Consider the following 21265-nt stretch of genomic DNA (forward strand, 5'->3'; position numbering starts at 1 on the left):
TGGTGTTTTCAAGAGAGTTTTGGCTTAATCAAGGGGTGGAGTAGTGAGGAACTGAGGGGGGAGAAAATGCAAGACTGTAATAAATCAGCCTACCAACAGCTGTTGTTTTGTTATTTCCCTTAATCTTCCTATTTTGTCATTCCAAGCCTAGAATAAGTTTCTCTCAGCCATAATGCTTTCAAAGAAGTTTTTCCTTGACTCTTTTCCACCTGGTTTGAGTGTGTCAGCATGATGGTGATTTTGTTAAACTGCGTTACCCTGGGGATGTACCAGCCCTGTGAGGACATGGACTGCCTTTCTGACAGGTGTAAAATCTTGCAGGTAAGCAAACTTCCTCCTTCTTGTGATGGTGCCTCACTCCAAGTCACAAATTTTCATGCATGCTTTTCTTCAGCATGTGAGCAACACCTTCCCAGGCAGGTGGGCAAGAACGTTCCCGGTAGTAAGCTGTCCTGTTGTAAAATGGCAAGAGATGGAGAATGAGGTGAGATATAATGAATGTTGTCTGCTTGTGACTGTGCTATAAAGAAAAGTTACTAGCCCTCCTGATCCTGTGCATAAGCAGGGGCTTTCTGACACAGACAGCTACAACACACATAGCTCAGAGGTAAGCCAGAGAGAAATAACTAAGGTTACAGCATCCAGACAGAAGAGAACAGCAGCCCCTAATGCATCTGCTGCTTTGTTGAAGAGCAAGGGTACTGCTGAGTCCACAGGTAATGAGGCATTCAGGATGTCCAAAGGGAGAAGCCTCAGAAGGTATGCCAAGAAGGGCTATGGATATATCCAGCCTGTGAAGGCATTAGCTATGCTTACTGCTTCCCCAAGGAGAAGGTGACAGTAAAGGTTGTCATCCAGTGTTGCTGAGGCTGCAGGCTGTAATGTTCAGCTATTTGAAGCCTCCATCCGTGATGGGTATGTGCTGTCCCAGCTGTGCCTGAAGATGCACTGTGTCCTCAGCTGAGCCGTTTGCAGCAGTGTGATGAGGAATCCTTCCTGTGTGAAACCTTGGAAGTACAATTTTTCCCTGGCTAGGTTTGAATCTGTTGGTGCTGAGCCAGCATCTTTGAGATTGACAAATGTGCTGTGCATCTACAAGAAGGGCCAGAAGAAGGATCCAGGGAATTACAGACCTGTCACTCTGACCTCAGTTCCAGGAAAGGTCATGCAGAAGACCACCTTGAGTGCCACGACACAGCACATACAGGGAAACCAGGTGATCACTCCCAGTCAGCGTGGGTTCATGAAGGGCAGGTCTGGGTTGACACACCTGATCTCCCACTATGACAAGGTGACCTGCCTGGTGGTTAAGGAAAAGCTGTGGACGTTTACCTGGACTTGAGTAAGGCATTGGACACTGTCTCCAGCATCCTCCTGGAGAAACTGGCTGCTTATGGCTAGGATAAGTAAAGAACTGTCTGGATGGCTGTGCCCAAAGAGTGGTACTGAATGGAGTTCAACCCAGCTGGCAGCTAGTCACTAGTGGTGTTCCCCAGGGCTCAGTATTGGGGCCAGTTCTCTTCAATATCTCTCAGTCATCTGGACAAGGGAATTGAGTTACACCCTCAGTAGGTTTGCAGATGACACTAAATTGGGTTGGAGTGTTGATATGATTGAAGGTAGGGAGGCTTTACAGAGTGACCTGGACAGGCTGGATTGATGGGCTGAGGCCAGTTGTATGAGATTCAACAGGGCCAAGTGCTGGGTCTTGTGTATGGGACACAACCTCATGTAGTGCTACAGGACTGGGGAAGAGTGGCTGGAAAGCTGCTCTGCAGAAAAGGACCTGAGGATACTGGTTGAAAGATGGCTGAACATGAGCCAGCAGTGTGTCCAGGTGGCCAAGAAGGCCAACAGCATCCTGGTGTGTGTCAGGAATAGTGTGGCCAGCAGGAGTGGGGATGTGATTGTGCCCTTTTACTCAGCACTGGTACAGTCACACCTTGATTGTTGTGTTTGGGTTTGGGCCCCTCACTACAAGAAGAACATTGAGGTGCTGGTATAGATTCAAAGAAGGGGAAGGAAGCTGCTGAAGAGTCTGGAGAACAGAACAGGTATTCTGTGGAGCAGCTGAGGGAACTGGCATTATTCGGAAAAGAAGGCTAAAAGGAGACCTTATTGCTCTCTATAACTGCCTGAAAGGAGGTTGTGGTGAGGGAGGCATCAGTCTCTTCTCTCTAGTAGCTAATAGGACAAGAGTAAATGGCCTCAAGTTGCACCAAGAGAGGTTTATATTGGATATTAGATGAAACTTCTTCACTGAAAGGGTTATCAAACACTAGAACAGGCTCCCCAAGGGGGATGGTTGAATCACCATCCCTGGAGGTGTTTAAAAGATGGCATAGCTGTGGTGCTAAGGGACATGATTTAGCATCACATTTTGTAGAGTTAGATAATGGTTGGACTTACCTTGAAGGTCTTTTCCAACCAAAACAATTCTGTTATTCCATGAAGTCCATGTAAGGAGCCTCTGAGTGTACATCAATTACTTCACCCATGGGGAAAAAAACACCAAAAAATCCAAAACAAACAAACAAAACCCAGAAAAAAAACCCCAACCCTTCAAAAAAACCCCCATCCCAACCAACTATAAAAGCCCCTTGCTTGAGCAGCAGGAAACTGTGGTGCCAGGGCTGCATGGAAGAAGGTTTTCCAGACCTGCCTCTATCCTCCATTTCAGAAGGACTGCAACCTGTTGTTTACCTCGTGTCCTGTATCTCAAAGTCCAAGGCCGAGAATGCTTACCAAATGTGCTCTTGGATTTCTCTTTGGCAGGTATTTGATGATTTCATCTTCATCTTCTTTGCCATGGAAATGGTCTTAAAGATGGTAGCCCTGGGGATCTTTGGCAAGAAGTGTTACCTTGGGGATACCTGGAACCGCCTGGATTTTTTCATTGTTATGGCTGGGTAGGTTAACAATTTCTGAGTTTATTTGCTCTCTGTTTGGTGGAGTTTTGCATGGAACAAAAAATGATGCAGCTGAGGTGAAAGCTTCCACTCTGGTACAGTGTATCTGCCAAGCTGGAATCATATGTGCTAAGTTTAGTAGTCTATGGAAGAAACAGTACATGAGGTAGCTTAGCTCCCCAGCTGCTCTGCAGCCATCTCTCTCACACAACTTCAGTGGAGGGTGTCATTTGTTGCAGCTGAAGAGGTAGCCCAGAAACCTATTTAGTTAGTTAGTTAGTTAGTTATTAAATGTCTGAGTGAAAGAAATTACATCTTTACCAGAACCAAGATAGTTTCTCTGTTTCCAGAAGCAGTGTTTCAAAGGTAGAAATGTCATCTTTTTTTTTTTTACTCTGGGCTTTTTTTTTTATATGCTTGTATTTCACTGCCTTTACCCATGGTACTATCAGGACAAGCTGACATGTGAGTGTTTTTTACAACAAAGTTGCTATGGTGAAGCTTTGATCTGCTCTCTGCATGTATGAAGTGGAAAGCCTACCAGGACTTGCCTATTGAATCACAGCAAAATGTCCTCCTTTGATACTAATGGCCAGTGGACATGGAGGGGTGAGGGTTGTTTGTCTGTTTGGTTTTAATTTTCCCATTTTCAATTAGATTGCATTCTGGTATAGTAAAAAAAAAACCCCAAACAACACTCCCCCACCCAACCAAAAAACCCAAACCACCCAACAAAACCACCAACCCAAACCACCCAACAAAACCACCAACCCAAACCACCCAACAAAACCACCAACCCAAACCACCCAACAAAACCACCAACCCAAACCACCAACAAAACCCCCTCCAAACCCAGACTGTTCAAACAAACAAAAAACCCCAGCACCACCACAAAACCCAAGACAAACAACCCCAAAACAAACCATCATGAAAAAACCTAAAGCAAAAGTGGTGGTGGTGTTCTTGCAGCAAACAAGTGAAGGTGTTTTTAGAGACAAACCCCCACTTCTTTCTTCCTCCCAGTAAGGGTTTATCCCCAGTAGCTCTCATGTGGAAGCAGTTGTATTACTGACTGAGCCTGCAGTGAGTTCAAGCTCACTTGGCAGTTTTCCCCTGCAGTGTGGAGCAGCTCTGTCTTTGTATCTGCTTTTTGACACAGTTCTTCCACAGCAATCCTTGAAAGTCATTCCCTCTGGAGGGGTTTATAATTGTTTGCTTCTAGGGGAGCAGAGGTTTTCAAATTCAGCTCAGTTGTAAAAGTTTGAAGGCTGATTCTTGGCCAGCTTGTGCACAAAAGGAGGAGAGCAGATGAAAGCTGTAGCTTTTTCTGAATTAATGTGACATGTGTGAGATGGGAAGACCTTTCTTGTGGCTGAGCCTGCTGTGATTAGCATCTCATTTAAAATGGCCCAGCATGGGGACTGTGAGTTCATCAAGAAAGGATAAGTTAAAGCACCTGACACATGGTGGTTAGAGAAGCTAGATCATTGTGTGTTCCAGCCTGAGCTCCTGGTGGCAAAATTACTGGTGTCTAGATGCTGACAAAGCAAGACCCTAGCTCAGCAGCCTTTGAGGAGGAAAGGGACAAACAGGTGTGTGTGAGACAAGCAGTTGTGTGCGTGATCTCCGAGCCTCTGTGTGGATGATGTGCTATGGTATGCTGGGTGGAAGGCTGTGCACTTGTTTGCTGGTATGGAGTAAAGAGCCTGGGAAGTGGGGGTCTTGCTCTACCTGGGATTCCTGCAAACATGGTGTGTAAGTGGTGTTGTCTGGAGAGATGATGAAATCAGTGGGGCAATGCTAAATGAAAGAGGGTGAGCTCAAGTGCTTACTCCATGCAGGAAACCAGTGAGACCTGTGTTGTTTAAACAGTAAGGGAGTAAACCCCATTTACACATTTTCCTCTGTCACCATTGCTGGCTGAAATGTGGAGAGAGAGAGTCAGTCTTTTGTGCACTAGGAGAAAAAAGCTCATATCTGAACTCCTTTCTGTGCCAAGGACACATAGAATCAACTCCTTAGATATAAAGTAATCAGTGTGGAAGATTTTTTTTCATTTCAGGTCCAAAAAGAGACAGAAATTTGTTTCCTGATTTCTATACACTTGTCCTCATGAGGTGTCAGGCTGAAATGATAGTAATCTCATTAGAATATCTGATCTCAAAAGACTTCTGCTAAAGAAAGATTTTTCCATTTAGTTACATAGAGCTAATGACTGTATAATGTATTTGGAGTTATAAAAGCTTGTGGTTATTAATTCATTATTCTTTGAAATTCATTAAAATTGTCTGCACTCTTTAGATCAAATCCAGGGCTCAAGCTTACCCTTACATACAGACACTAGGCTTTTATTCAACCTCCAATTTAAGCCCCAAGTTTATCCTGGTTTATCCTACACCTGGATCATGGGTTCAACTTGCTGTGGGTCCAGATGCTGTCTTAGCCTTCTGAGAAAGAGAAGGCATCCTGCATGCAGTCTTGCATGCTTTCTCCATGGCAGTGTGTTAGATCCTGATCAGAGGCTAAGCAGTTTTCTCTAAGGTCCTTCTTCTCGTGGTTCTGGACTCTTACTGCCTGCAATGGAGTTAATAAATTAAGCTCTCAGGATAATGCTTGATGTTGGGAAGGCTGCACTGCCTAGATGTGCAGCTTCTCCCAGTTTCAAAAGTAAGGCTTGTACTTCCCAGGCCCTTCTCTTCCCTTCTCCTTTTGCAAATAAGCACCAGTGAGGCAGCAGAGGTTGAAGACTAAGCTGTAGCATGGAATAGTGAAGTGCAGGCAAAGGGACTGTTCTGTCAGGCATTCCTGGGTAGCTGAGATGCCTCCATCTACAGCATGTTTCATCAAAGAGCATGACAAGTGTTTGCTGCTAGTGCCCCAGACAGTGTTTTGGTTACATAAAGCATGCCATTCAAGCATTCATTTGTAGTTTTCTCCTCACTTGGAAAGCCAGAAGCTATAGTTTTAGTTAGCTGAATTCCCTCGTGTGCCCCTGCCCTGCTTGTCCCTGCTCCCCACGCAACCCAGCAGCTCAAGGAGGAAGACTCCATTGTCACTAAAAATGTTCAGTTTCCATGGTGATAGGAGCTGACATCACCAGAACTGTCTCCCCTCTTGCACACTCCCTCACCCAACCATCTTCAACATGTTGTTTTGGTTGTTGTTTCCCTCCCTCCCCCCTGAAAGGATCAGAACCCCCCCAAACAATCCTAAATCAAGTCTCTCTTTCACTGCTTCCCTTGAGTTCCTAAAACTGAGTGAGATGATTTGGGTTGAAGAATGGTAATACTTTTGTGTGTAGAGGCAACCAGGGCTGCAGATTCAGCTTGCCAGTGCTCTAGTTCCCAACCGTGTGCTGGCAACTGGAAATTGCATGCTTCCAGATGTTTCAAGCAGGCTGTGCTCATCACCATCTGTCCTGGTGGGAGTCCCTCTTCATTTGTGATTAGGGCTTGTCTGTCGTCATTTTTTTTTTCCCAGGGAAGGGTGCATTTGGAGAGCTTGATCTAAGGCAGATTCAGAGGACAGCTGCCTAAAGTTGAGAGCCTTCCAGACTTTGAAAGTTGAGATAATGTGAACACTAATCATAATGGAAATGTCAGCCAATGCCTATATGTGCATGAATTTAGGGGAAGAGTCACCTGTTTCTGGGCTAGCACTACAACTCTTTAAGCCAGGAGGCTCTCCAGCAGAAAAAGGAGCAGCAATTTCTCCTGGTCACACTACCCTGTGAGGCAGTTGTGTTTGTGTGAGGTTGGAGATGATACTGTCTCTCTGGGAAGGGAAATACAGAATTCAGAATTAACCAGGCTGGAAAAGGCCTTTGAGATCATCAAGTCCAACCTATCACCCAACACCTCTAATCAACTAATGAGGCACTAAGTGCCTCATTCAGTCTCTTTTTAAACACCTCCAGTGATGGCGACTCTACCACCTCCCTGGGCAATGCATTCCAATGGCCAAATGTCCCTTTCCATGATTCTGTCTTGAGGGTCCCTGAGCTGGGAGTGAATTCATGCAACCTGCCTGACCCTGAGGATGTTAATTCCACTGAGGGAGTTTTTGTGCCTCTCTGGAGCTAAGTATTGCAATTAACAATCTGAGGTGGGAATTAGGTTTGTCTCTGCCCTGCAGCATCTCCATGACATATTCTGGTATGTGATGTACTTGTGTAAATAGGCAGGTAGGTTAAGGGGAAGGGGGCTTCACTACATGACTGTGGGGGTTGCTTGTGATCACAAGTGTGTGCCCAAAACACATCCAAAATATTTCTTTAACTAGCTGCTACTTATGAGTCCAATGGCTGAGGAGAGGCTGGTCTGTGTTTCAGAGAATGCCCCATCTTTGCCTCTCTCCATTATCACACTGGAGCTTGCCACACAGACCTCATAAGATGTGGTCAAATTGCATGCTGACCTCGGTGACTTTGGGAGGAATGGGCCTGACTTGTGTAGTTTGGCATTTTGAGATAAACTTGCAGTGGTTTTTTAACAGCTTTTAAAAGTGGTGGACATCAGAACAAGACATAGAACTCTGTGTAAGCTGTTTCAGTGCCTTCAGTGGTAATACTCTCTCCCTGTTCCAGCCCAAAATTTCCTAGGTCCTGCAGCCACGCACTGCAGTAGCTGCAATCTACAAGCATCTAATCCATCACAGCATCTCCTCACCAGCTGCTTGTTTTGTTTTGGTTGGTTGGTCTCTTGTGGTTTTAGAATAACCTTTATTAGAATAAACCAAACCAGGTTGGAAGAGACCTTCAAGATCATCGTGTCCAACCCATCAACCAATCCAACCCACCCAAACAGCTAACCCATGGCACCAAGTACCCCATCAAGTCTCCTCCTGAACACCTTCAATGACGGTGACTCCACCACCTCCCCAAGCAGCCCATTCCTGGCACAGCCTGAGACTGTGTCCTCTTGTTCTGGTACTGGCTGCCTGGGAGAAGAGACCATCATCCGCCTGTCTACAACCTCCCTTCAGGTAGTTGTAGAGAGCAATAAGGTCACCCCTGAGTCTCCTCTTCTCCAGGCTGAGCAACTCCAGCTCCCTCAGTCTCTCCTCATAGGGCTTGTGTTCCAAACCCCTCACCAACTTTGTTGCTCTTCTCTGGACTCGTTCCAGCAAGTCAACCTCCTTCCTAAACTGAGGGGCCCAGAACTGGACACAGTACTCGAGGTGTGGCCTAACCAGTGCAGTGTACAGGGGCAGAATGACCTCCCTGTTCCTGCTGGCCACACTGTTCTTGATGCAGGCCAGGATGCCATTGGCCCTCTTGGCTGCCTGGGCACACTGCAGGCTCATGTTCAGCCTACCATCGACCAGTACCCCCAGGTCCCTCTCTGCCTGGCTGCTCTCCAGCCACTCTGACCCCAGCCTGTAGCACTGCATGGGGTTGTTGTGGCCAATGTGCAGAACCCGGCACTTGGATGTGTTCAATCTCATGCCGTTGGACTCTGCCCATCTGTCCAGCCTGTCGAGGTCCCTCTGCAGAGCCTCTCTACCCTCCAGCAGATCAACTCTTGCCCCCAGCTTGGTGTCGTCAGCAAATTTACTGATGATGGTGTAGTTGTTTTTGTGTGGGGTTGTCTTGTTTTGGTTTTCTTTCTCAGTCTCCTCTTCAGAAGAGAGAAAATCCCTTCCTCTTAGTAAGGACAGCAAACTTTCTTCCCAGATTCACGCTGCTCCATTTGTTCACACTGGAATACATACTATTTGCATTTCCAAGGCGGCTCATACTGCTCTATACTGCTGACTTGTCCTCTTTATTTCTTTTCTGTTCTCCTGAAGAAAAAAAAAATATGCTTCAACTGCAAAATCCATCAGTGGTTTTTCTTTTATTTCTATATTTTATTTTCTGCCAGGTTGTGATAAATAAATAAAGAAGAGAGCAGCAAGAACTGCGCATTACAGAAGTACATCTGCTCATGAATGAGTCCCCATTTACTGTGGCATGTGCAGTTGATTGCTTAGCCAGTGTTTCTCCAGCCAACGTGTGTCATGATAATTTCCTATCGTCCCAGCCACATCACCATAATTACTTGTGTGAACCAGACTTGTAATCTCATAAGGAATGGTAGCACTTTAGTTTGATGATGTCTAGTTTTCCTTAAACCTGTGCTGATTGTGGTTAATTTTATTATCCACCTTTAGTCTGTTAACGCATCAAAGCTGCATGCTGGCGATTTCATTGCTGTGCTGTGATCAGCATCAGACCAGTCAAGCTGTTGAGATCACTGTTTCTCTAAAGTACTGGCACGACACCAGAGTATCTCTGACCCTTGGATGCTTCCCCAGTTTTCTGAGACTAATCAAAAATCAGCAGCATTGGTCTAGATCTTTTCTGGCCATCTCTTTTAAACCTTGTGGATATAAATCCTCCATGCCTGCTTATCGTAGAATATCCCTGGTTTTACAGGCACAGCTCAAAATACTTAATCACAGCTGGAGCTGAAACTACCTCATTATCATCTATGCCACACACACATCAGCTGACCTTCCCCACAGAACTTTTCTCCTTTTTCTTAATTGAAGTTTTCTGCCTTTTCCACCCTGTTGGTGACAATCCTGTTTTCTTGTTCCAGTGATTAACTTACACCACTTTGTGAGCTTGCTCAATTCTCTTCCAAGTTTTCTACAATTTCCATCTCCTAGTTTATATTCATTGGTATTAACTTCTCCTCCCTCGCTGTTACAGCACTGGTTTTGCTCTCACCTATGTTGCACTGCCTTTCTAGCCCGCTCATCTTTCCTGTCTCTGTGCAAGCTTCTTGGTTACCTGAGAAAGATTCCTAAACACCACTTCCTTGTCATCCACTGTTCATCAATCAAAGTCTTTGCCCTGATTGGTTTGATGCTTGGCTGTTTCCTGTGTTTCCAATTGCATGATTATCTAATCCACCAATTATTGATAACCTGACTTGATTTGCACACAACACATTAAATGGAGTAGAGCTATATTTAACTTCTGTGATCAAAAGAGAAAAGGTAACACCAATAAATAGGCAATCTCTGTATCTTCCATCCTTACCTGCAATTTTTCTTTGAGTTGTAAGGTACATCAGCACAAATGCTGGGAAACTGCAAGGAGGTTTACGTGTCCCCAGCACTTTGCCCAAATTCAGCTCTTGCAGGTGGATGTACCTAATCATATTCCTAGGATCATAGATAATTCAGATTGGAATTATGAGGTCTCCAGACCAATTTTCTTGTTCAAAGGAGAGTCAACAACACTCAAATTAGGTTTCTCAGAGCTGTCCAGGCAAGTCTTCAAATCCACCATAGACAGAGTGCACCACATCTCCACACACCAGCCCCACCGCTGATATATCTCTGTAACTAGTCTGAACCTCCCTTCCCTGCTTGGATTTATGACCGTCTTGTCTTGTTCTCCTGCTGTGCACCACTGTGAAAAGCCTGGCTTCATCTCCTTAGTGACCTTCTCATAGATACCAAGGAGATGCTGTTATGTCCCTTCAAAATCACCTCTTCTGCAGGTTAAACAAGCCCCCATCTGTTAGCCTGTCCTTGCTGGCCAAGTGCTCTAGCCGGCAAGGAGTATCTTAGTGACCCTCCACTGGACTCCAGTTTATCAACATGCTTCTTGTATTTGGTGTCCCAAAACCAAATATGCTATTTTAGATGTAGTTTGCCAAGTGCAAAGTAGAGGGAAAATCCCTTTCCTCACTACTTTCTGCACCCCTGTTGGTGTAGCTTCGTATGCCATTAAGCCTTCCTTGCATGAAGCTGCACCGAGGGAGGTTTAGGCTGGGTGTTAGGAAGAAGCTCTTCACAGAAAGAGTGATTGGCCATTGAAATGTGCTGCCCAGGGAGGTGGTGGAGTCACCATTGCTGGAGGTGTTTAGGAAGAGATTGGATGGGGTGCTTGGTGCCATGGTTTAGTTGATTAGATGGTGTTGGATGATAGGTTGGACTCAATGATCTCAAAGGTCTCTTCTAACCTGGTTAATTCTATTCCTAGTCTATTCCTATCCTATCCTAGTCTAAACTATGTTTTGCCTGCTGTTCCTCAGGATCCACAGCCCCTTTTTGGCAGAGCCACTACCCATCGATCCTTAAGCAGTAGGTTAGTCCAGAAAAGGTACAGGACCTTGCATCTGTTTATTGAATTTCATGAGGCTCTTGTGTCATCTCAATTCTCTAGTTAGGAGGAATCCTCTAATTTATAAGGCAGAAAATTAATTTGCAAGTATTAATTTCCAAATTGTCACTGATTCTGTGCTAGAAAACGCTATTTTTGACAGTCTGCTACTCCCCTCCCCCTCTCCCTTTCTGTCCACTTGAGCCTCCCTAGCTAGGTTGAAATGCTTGATTTTAATATTCCTTTCATGTAGATCTTCCCACCAGGCCTCCTTACTGCCATTTAGGCTGTTTATGCTCATAAAAATGAACAATTCCTATTCTCCATATTAGCCACCCCCCTGGCACTGATCTATAAACGATACTGTTTTTCTCCTATTTATATCTTTGTGTGCCTTGATTAGTTTAGTTCTTGGCATTGGGGGTTCTGTAAGAATTAACTTTCCCCCCCTAATTTCATCACTTTGTCCTTTTGGTCTTTCATTTAACAGCCTCCTGACTGATCTATCTGTCAGCTCCCTAAAACTTAATTCTTCTGTGAATGAAATGCAGTTGTGCTTCTCCAGAGGTAGCCAGGGCTCCGTAATTCTCCTGCCCTATGTGGCTGGACAAACCAGCAGTTCATTACCAGATTCCTCCATGGCCTGTTGGCCATGATGGAACAACAAAGAGCTCAGCTGAATATTTCTTGCCCATCTTGAGAGTGGTGAAACCCTGGAATGGGTTGTCCAGGGAGGTGGTTGAGGCCCCGTCCCTGGAGGTGTTTAAGCCCAGGCTGGATGAGGCTCTGGCCAGCCTGGTCTAGTGTGGGGTGTCCCTGCCCATGGCAGGGGGGTTGGAACTAGATGATCCTTGTGGTCCCTTCCAACCCTGAATGATACTATGATCTTCTTCAGATGTGGCCCACAGACTGCAGCATATTGTGATAAGATAAGCAATTAATTTTGAAAGGCATCATCATGGGTAAATATTTTCCTGGCAGTTTGGAAATCTTCCTAATTTTGTCCTTTTTATTAAAAATAAATAAATCTTGCTTCACTTATAGTATGGCAGCAGAACTGCCCCAATATCTTAATTTATTTAACAAAGCATCCTTTTCATTTCTGAGCAATTATGCAGCCTTTGGAGAGGGCTGGTGTCTCTGTATAGCTGGGGATCCATTCTCAGGCATGCCTGATAGCCCCTTAGATCAAGCAGAACGTTTCTTCTCACTCCCTGTGCCTTTTGGCTGGTTTCTTTTTCAGGAGTGCTTTATGCAGCTTCCACAGTGGGAGCCTGGAAAGTATTGCTCTCCATTAAATGAGATAATTGTTATCATTATTTGTACCTTTTCTCTGTGATCTACTGCCCTCGATTTCTGTTTCACATAATTCCTTAGACATTGTATCTTTTCCTCCATTAAACTTTCAGTGATGCTGCTTCCCAAATGCTCATAGATACCAAGGAGATGCTATTACGTCCCTCCAAAATCACCTCCTCTGCAGGTTAAACAAGCCCCCATCTGTTAGCCTGTCCTTGCTGGCCAAGTTCTCTAGTTGGCAAGGAGTATCTTGGTGACCCTCCACTGGACTCTAGTTTATCAACATGCTTCTTGTATTGGGTGCCCCAAACCTATATATGCTCTTTTCTAACCCATGCAGCATCAATGCAGTTCCTCTGAACAATGACTCTCTCCTTACCGGGAAGCCACTGGTTTATGCTTACAGCTCCAAGTCTGCATTTGAGCCAAGGAAAGGAGGGTGGCAGCTCTCTGAAGGGTGTGAGGTAACAGCCCCTCAGCCTCAACTGCCCAGCCATTCCCAGGAAACTGGGACAGTGCAATGCCCTTCCCTGCTGGGAAGATGCTGCTGAGCCTGAAACACACCGGTTGGACTTAATCTCATAAAACAGAGAAGTGTGTTGCCAGTCTTCTGCTTTCTCTTTGCTTTTAATTAACCGTGGTCCTTCGGGGACCTGGCCAGAATTTGCATAGTTATGACTTTAAAAATCACAGACCATTAAATGCTGCTTTGCAGCGGTGCAAACAGCAGAGTGCTCAGCAAATCCTAGTCAGCTAATCTCTGACGCCAAAGCAAAGTTTCTAGAAAATCATGGCAAGGTAAAGAAAAAAACTGTAATAAATATAGCAATTAGGTGGTTCAAGTGGTGATCAGATAGAGATGGAAACCAGCAAGCAGCAGCTAAACAGCATCTTAACCAAAGGCAGACAAATCAGAAGCACAGTCCTCCCCCCCACAACGCACACTCACTTTTTCCCCCCCCCCCACTTAATGATACTAATTATTTCATTTGCTTTCTCCTGGTAAAAATCTCTATAGATGTGCAACATATTGAAATGAAAGCAGTCATCAAAATGAAATGAATCACACCAGAAAAGAATCAAAACAGGGAGGCAGTGGTACCCTGCCTGTGCTATGTGTAGCTCTCAATTAGTGCCTCTGAGGGTTTTCACCTCCCTAAAAGCTAATTCCCTACGATGTGAATCTTTAGCCTTATTTATGGGGGTGGAAAAGGCAACACCAGCAGGACCAAAATGCAGACACCTTTTTTTGTCTGTCTCTCTCTCTCTCTCTCTCCCTGCCTGCCTGTCTCTCTCTCTCTCTGCCTGCCTGTCTCTCCCTCTCTCTGCCTGCCTGTCTCTCCCTCTCTCTGCCTGCCTGTCTCTCCCTCTCTCTGCCTGCCTGTCGCTCTCTCTCCCTGCCTGCCTGCCTGTCGCTCTCTCTCCCTGCCTGCCTGCCTGTCGCTCTCTCTCCCTGCCTGCCTGCCTGTCGCTCTCTCTCCCTGCCTGCCTGCCTGTCGCTCTCTCTCCCTGCCTGCCTGCCTGTCGCTCTCTCTCCCTGCCTGCCTGCCTGTCGCTCTCTCTCCCTGCCTGCCTGTCGCTCTCTCTCCCTGCCTGCCTGTCGCTCTCTCTCCCTGCCTGCCTGTCGCTCTCTCTCCCTGCCTGCCTGTCGCTCTCTCTCCCTGCCTGCCTGTCGCTCTCTCTCCCTGCCTGCCTGTCGCTCTCTCTCCCTGCCTGCCTGTCGCTCTCTCTCCCTGCCTGCCTGTCGCTCTCTCTCCCTGCCTGCCTGTCGCTCTCTCTCCCTGCCTGCCTGCCTGTCGCTCTCTCTCCCTGCCTGCCTGCCTGTCTCTCTCTCTCCCTGCCTGCCTGTCGCTCTCTCTCTCTGCCTGCCTGTCGCTCTCTCTCCCTGCCTGCCTGTCGCTCTCTCTCCCTGCCTGCCTGCCTGTCGCTCTCTCTCCCTGCCTGCCTGCCTGTCGCTCTCTCTCCCTGCCTGCCTGTCGCTCTCTCTCCCTGCCTGCCTGCCTGTCGCGCTCTCTCCCTGCCTGCCTGCCTGTCGCGCTCTCTCCCTGCCTGCCTGCCTGTCGCGCTCTCTCCCTGCCTGCCTGCCTGTCGCGCTCTCTCCCTGCCTGCCTGCCTGTCGCGCTCTCTCCCTGCCTGCCTGCCTGTCGCGCTCTCTCCCTGCCTGCCTGCCTGTCGCGCTCTCTCCCTGCCTGCCTGCCTGTCGCGCTCTCTCCCTGCCTGCCTGCCTGTCGCGCTCTCTCCCTGCCTGCCTGCCTGTCGCGCTCTCTCCCTGCCTGCCTGCCTGTCGCGCTCTCTCCCTGCCTGCCTGCCTGTCGCGCTCTCTCCCTGCCTGCCTGCCTGTCGCGCTCTCTCCCTGCCTGCCTGCCTGTCGCGCTCTCTCCCTGCCTGCCTGCCTGTCGCGCTCTCTCCCTGCCTGCCTGCCTGTCGCGCTCTCTCCCTGCCTGCCTGCCTGTCGCGCTCTCTCCCTGCCTGCCTGCCTGTGTTTTCCCCTTAAGCAGTGAAATACAGAGCTCAGAGGCTCTCTTCAGACTCCTGGTTTTCAAAAGTGAGGCTCTGTCGCTCATCTTCAGTCATCTGAGCCTGGCAAGTCCCTCTGGCTTTCTTATCACAGTGTGAAAACCTGCTTATGTCTTTTCATATCATGTCTCCAAAACTATTAAGAAACTCTGACGTTTTCTCTCGGTACACAGTCCGGAGCGAAATCAGAGTGTTCAGGGGTGTGAAATAATCACATTCCAGACAGCAAGGGACCAGTCTCACAGGCTCTGGAAGCTTTCAGCAGCTTTTACTTGCAGGGCAATAACCAAAAACTGGAAGGGGACCAGTTGTAGGTTATTTTGTTTTAAGGACACTAAGCATCATAGTTCTGGAGCTGACTGTGTAATTAGTAATGGATCACAGGTTGGAAGGGGTTGGAAGGGTCATCAAGTCCACCCCCTCTGCCAGAGCAGGACCACAGAATCTATTGCAGTTTGCACAGGAATGCATCCAGATGGGTCTTGAAAGTCTCCAGAGAAGGAGACTCCACAACCTCTCTGGGCACCCTGTTCCAGTGCTCTATCACCCTCACAGTGAAGAAGTTCCTCTTGATGTTGAGGTGGAGCCTCCTGTGCTGTAGTTTATATCCATTGTCCCTTGTCCTGTCCCAGGGTGCAACTGAGCAGAGCCTGTCCTCTCCCTCTTGACACCCAGCCCTCAGATATTTATAAACATTTATTAATCCCCTCTCAATCTTCTCTTCTTCAGACTAAAAAGCCTCAGGTGTCTCAGCCTGTCCTCATAGGGCAGTGCTCCAGTCCCCCTCTATAACTCCTTGAAGAAATGTCTTTCTTTTTACTGATAGAATTATAGCCTCTTGAGTTAGTATTCTTTTACATATATATGTATAAAGGGGAGAGGAAAGGATTACACTTTTGCAGTCCTTGTTTTACTAGCAACAGATTTAGCTATTTTTTCCCCCCCACTACTTCTGTCTTTCAGCTTTTATGTCAGCAGAGAGTTGTCTTTAAAATAGATAAGCAAGACTACTTAGCTGAGGATGCTGTAGTTTGCAGAGCAATTTAGAGGTCTACTGTGTAATGTCTGGCCACATCCCATATGATGTTATTCCATCCTTTCTACAGGAGGTGTTGAAAGGAGTTTGGCTCTTCTATTTAGGGCACATTTTGAAGCCTGGCCCCAAAGGCACAGAACTGCAAAATGTGTACAAATGACTGCATGGCTTGCTCTTTAAATACCTTTCAAGCAGGCAGGTTCAGTGCTGGGGACTGCCTGGCAGCCCTGTGCCTCCTGCACCACGGAGCAACTTGTGTCCACGTAGCAAAAGATCAGGTCCAAATAATCTGGTGCTTGGGAGATAGAGCAACTGTGAAGACAACGTTTTTAAGGAGGAGTCTGTGGGTGGCTCCAGGGCCCTGTGGCTTGTGACTACATGTGCCTAGGGGACAGCATGTGCTTCACCCACCCCATGTGGGCTGGTGCCCTGTGCTGTCTGAAGCCCCTGCCCACTTGCCTGGTAAAGGCTGTGCTTTTTTTGCAGCTGTGAACAGGTGAAGGAAATGTGCCACAGCACAAGTCTCTGAGCAGGGAAAAGTCTTTCATTTCTTTCATAGCTCCTTACTTTGGAGGGCAAGGAAGCACATGGCTGCAGCTGTGGAGCAAAAGGGCTCTCATGGTGCAGAAATTTTGAAAAATAGGTCCTGTGAAGGAGCCCTGCAGTCCTGGGGCTGGCAAGTGGCCTGTCTGCATGCTCTGGGTGGTTCTTCTCTCTACTGCTACATACATGTCTTGTAGCTGCAGGCTTGAGGTGGAAGCAGTAGCCCTCTTCTCTTGCCCAGCATCTGGCCAGGCCTTGTCAAAATCTCCTAGCTCTGCTTCTGATGTCTCCAGACAGCTTTATAAGGCATTGGATTAATCTGTTATCAGTGCCTGCCTGCTTACAGCTCTCTTTGTGTACAGGCTTGGGCACATCCAGTCGTGCCAAGGGCTTACAAGAGGTGTCTTGAATGCCACCTGTGCTCCACACTGGCTATTCAAATGCATGCTCCTCTTCCTGCCTCTTTGCTGTTGCTCCAACACTGATGGTATCCTCTATCCAGGCAGTTGTAGGCACTAGTAAGTGGATTTTGCTGCCTGCCCTCCCTCTTTTGCACACCACAGACTCAACTAATGGAGCCTCTGGTGGAGCCTAGACAGTCCTGTTCTCAACATCCCATGCCCACTGCTACATCTCTGGCTACAGAGGGACAGAACTAGATGGACTGAGTGATGCATTTCCTCAGAATGACTCATTAATATAGGGAGGGAGATATGTATATGCAACTGAAATAGATTGTCCTGTAGGAGGGCCAGTTTTGCTCCTTTTTGTCCTTGTAGCCACAGCCTTTGAAGCCAGAGCAGAGGTAGGTAGTGAGAGCTTCTCCTCACCTTGGTGTGTACTGCAGAGGTGGGAGGATATAAGGGTAAATCAGTCTACACCACCACCCCACAAACTGCAGATGGGAGACTTAAGCTGTGGAGTGGTTCACCCATGGCTCAAATATCCAGGGGTTGGACACCTTGGTAAAAAAAGTGGTGCCATCTCCCACTTTTGATGCCAGTATCTGAATAAAAACCTCAGACAGGGAAACCTGGCAGACTTAGTATTTTCCCTGTGGCTCCTATGTTCTGGATCTTTGAAGTAGTGGAAATTCCAGCTTGTGGAATTTGGCCAAACAAGGGACCAAAGACAGAAAGGCATACTCTTAAACACAGAAGATACTGGCTAAATCACATCTAGTCATGGGGTAGGTTCATGTCAGGCTTAGGCTCATGATTATAGCTGAGAAGGTAAAGGATTTTGGAATAGAAAGCAACGAAACAATCTACTGTCTTGGTTGCTCCAGATGCTCATAAATGCAAAGACCAAATTAAAGTCTACAGGCAGGAAAAGCTTCACTTTCTTTCCACAGAGACTCATAAGCAAGCCTGGAATTACAGCTAGGAAGTCACAGCCATAAAGTTTCTGGCTTCAGTGCCAACTCCAAATTTATTTGACAAAGAAATATGAATTGATTAGAATGCAGTTAATTAGATTTCAATTGAAAATCCCTATCAGAGAAGGGGAATTAGGCAGCTTTTGAATTTGACAAAAACATACTGGCTTTGTCTCATAAGAAAAATATTGCCTCAGTATTTTTCATGAATGCTTCCAGAATCCATTTTTTTACATTATTTCTTGGCTGCCAGTTCTCAGCAAACAGAACTTCAGGAGCTAAGATTAGGAAAGCTAGCAAGTACTTAATAAAGGTATAAGGGGGTGGCAATGTGAAGAGGTAAACAATCAGGTTTGAACTGTTTTGATCATGGATTTCATCAAGTGTAACTGTGAGGAAGCTGCTAACCAAGCCCTGCAAAAGTACATCAGCTTGGGTTACGTGGACATCAGACAGGGTCTGGACTCCTTGCATGAGTCTCAGATTCTCAATATGTCTGTTTTAAACAGTCTTGATTTTTCTGCCTCCATCCCCCTGGTTAGTCTGCTTTCTCCTGTCTGGCACAGAGCCATGCTGGCCATGGATTTCTGCTGTTGGGCACTGATTACTGCTCTTCTCCCCCAAGTTTCATTACTCTTGAAGAAGTGGAGCGTGCCAAGACAGATCCAAGCCCGCTCTCAAGCTCATAGGTGCACAGTAGCAAAAGGAGTGCCAAGCTGTAGCTGAGGAAGTTATTCTGCTGTTGTTGAGACCTTGTGAGGAGTGAGGGTTTGTGAGGCCGGTGGTTTGCATGCCTTCTTGTCCCCTTGTGCTCATTGTCTGCTCCAGTGATTTGGCATGAGACAAATGGCCAGGGTCAATGTGCTAACAAATTGCTCTCTTGCTCCCCACACTAACCTGGTCTCATCTCTGTTAAACTCAAGGTCTCTTGTGTATTCAGCTGAGCAGACTTACCTGGGCCTTAGGCTAATGTTTATCAGCAAAGCAGAGACTAAGGAAGCAGGAAAGGTGTTCCCTGCTAGGCAACCCCTCTGCTTCTGCAGGATGAAACCCCTATAGGCAGCTGGTGCCCCTATCCCATTTCCTACCCTGTCAGTATTCCCACCATGCATTAAGCTGGATCTGTATGGCTCGGGGACAGTGCATACATCAACCCACTCTCATTCCAGAAGAGTTTCATGTGGTAAGTTTTGAAGAAGAAAATCTCTAGCAGGGAAGAAGAATTACTGTATAAATTCAATTATCCTGACAGCTCAGTGCTCAAATTCCATCACAGATCAGGAGTTTCTTTCTGATTTAGCACAGTTCCACCTTCCTAACCTGCCCCTGCGCTCACTCACCCACGCCAGAGGCCACAAAATACTTTAGTGGTGCCAGAAATGAGTTACCATTTCCCTTGGGATGGATGCATTCTCCCCTGCCCCATCATGATAAGGGGAAAGGACGGCTTTGCAACCACTACAGGGGCTTTTTTTCCCCCCCACATCCCGAACTTTGCCACTGAACCTTAAAGAATCTAAGGCAAACAAGACATGAACAAACAAGACATGCTTAAAACAGACAGTAAACATGGGGGAGCTAGATGAAGAGCAGGTTGTGAGGGCTCCACTTGCTACCACAGAGCAAGGAAAAGGAGCATGAAGACCTCCTGGAGTTTAATAAGGAAACAGTTTTGTATTAGCTTTAATGTTTCCTGGTTTTTGAACACCCAGTAAACACATGGTTCCCCAGGCTGCTGGTCTGATAAGGATCTAAGCACAGAAGGTCAGATGCCTGCATGAAAGTCCAAATAAGCACTGTGTGCCTAATCCACCACCCCAAGATCATGAGGAAAGAGGAAAACATGAATCTCCTGGCATAAATCTGCTACCATTACTACTATCTGCTATGAGCCCTTTTGACTCTCTCAACCTGTCACCACCTCCACATGTGGCAAGAGATCAGATACAGCCCGAACCTAAAGGTGGTTAACTGTACAGGGTTTCTAGGCAGTGGGGAGCAGGGCTGGCTGGAGAAAGATAAGAGCAAAAACCAGCTGAGCTGGCAATTCCTGAAATGCTTCAGATGCCCAGAGACTCCAGCAGAGCTGCTTAGAGATCCTATTTTGTTAGAGAAAGGAGGCAAACATTTGGATTCATTGGTTTTACCTACACAGAAAATGTTTGGGGTTTTTTTTATGAGTGTGACCATAAACTGATGTTAAAGCCATCACTAGGGCAAGAACAAGCTGCCCTAATGCAAAATTGCCCCAGAATTGTGTTTGGAGTCGCTCTGGGTATGATTTACGTGACTACAGTAGACCAAACTCATCCATGGGGATTTAAACATCCTGGGTGTTATTAGAGACAAGACAAGGAGGCCTCAGGAAGAACTGTAGGCAGAAGGGGTCTGCTAAGTAAGCTGAAGCCCTGGAGCCTGCTAGAGCTGAGCATATTTTTGTTAGGAATTGCTCTCTGAAAAATTTAGCAGTTGCCCTTCTCTGACCCATCTCTGGGAACTGCCTGCTGTGTTTCGTTGGTACAGTGACTGAGTAGTGTTTTTTTCCCCAGCTAACCTGGAATGTAATTGCAGCAAATCTGCAGCCACCAAGGGCTGCGGGAGGCTGACTTGCTGGCTGTTTGAACTGCAGAGTCCCAGCTAGGGTAGCATTCATCCTGCACCCAAACTCACTACTTTGATAATTATTGATTTTCTAGTGACACACGGACTGGCAAGCTAATTCCAGCTAGGAAAGGGCAGGGATGCAACCAGTAACCTGGTTAAGGTTGCTCCTATTATAATGGCCTGCAGCATAGCCCCAAGAGGACAAAACTCAAATGGTTTGTAAACAGAGGTTTTGGTTTTAAATTAATAATAGAATAGAATAGAATTAACCAGGTTGGAAGAGACCCTTGAGATCATTGAGTCCAACCTATCACCCAACACCATCTAATCAACTAAACCGTGGCACCAGGCACCCCATCCAGTCTCTTCCTAAACACCTCCAGTGATGGTGACTCCTGGGCAGCACATTCCAATGGCAAATGACTCTTTCTGTGAAGAACTTCTTCCTAACATCCAGCCTAAACCTTCCCTGGCACAGCTTGAGACTGTGTCCTCTTGTTCTGGTGCTGGTCTAAGAAATGATGTTGCCTTTGCCCACTGAATGATTCTCAGCCCCTGCCCTGCACAGTTTCCCCATGCCCAGTTTCTGTGAGGGCCATGGTGTTCTTCAGGACTTCTCCTTTGGACAGTTGTGGTTCAGAAAAGACCACTTTTTCAAACCAGAAACCTTCTCTGTCAGATGCCAAATTAAGCAAACAGCCAGAGTGTCTTTCAAGTTTGTTTTACCTCTGCTCACAACTATTTTTTGTTTGCCTTCAGAGATCTGACCTCAACCCAGTGCTCTAGGGGACATGGGGTTGCTTCTTTTTCAGGAGAGGAAAGGAAGTTCCCTGGACCAAGCTTCTCCGAGCTTTATGCTTCCATGCTTCTGTGTCAAG

General features: G+C 46.7%; 1 protein-coding gene across 3 annotated transcripts in view; it reads left to right on the forward strand.

Annotated features, from left to right (window-relative positions):
- The first annotated feature begins 214 nt into the window (after positions 1–214).
- CACNA1I (calcium voltage-gated channel subunit alpha1 I) overlaps positions 215–21265 on the forward strand; it is a 96779-nt gene continuing 75728 nt past the window's right edge. For all 3 annotated transcript variants that reach the window (XM_068142489.1, XM_068142493.1, XM_068142490.1), the window contains exons 1-2: positions 215–321; positions 2776–2909. In XM_068142489.1, coding sequence (XP_067998590.1) covers positions 229–321; positions 2776–2909 — 227 coding nt within the window. In that variant the 5' untranslated portion in view covers positions 215–228. The remainder of the gene's footprint in view (positions 322–2775; positions 2910–21265) is intronic.

The sequence above is a fragment of the Melanerpes formicivorus genome, unplaced genomic scaffold, assembly GCF_026170545.1.
Source record: "Melanerpes formicivorus ecotype bairdi unplaced genomic scaffold, bMelFor1.0.p_v2 SCAF_8, whole genome shotgun sequence".
NCBI lineage: Eukaryota > Metazoa > Chordata > Aves > Piciformes > Picidae > Melanerpes > Melanerpes formicivorus.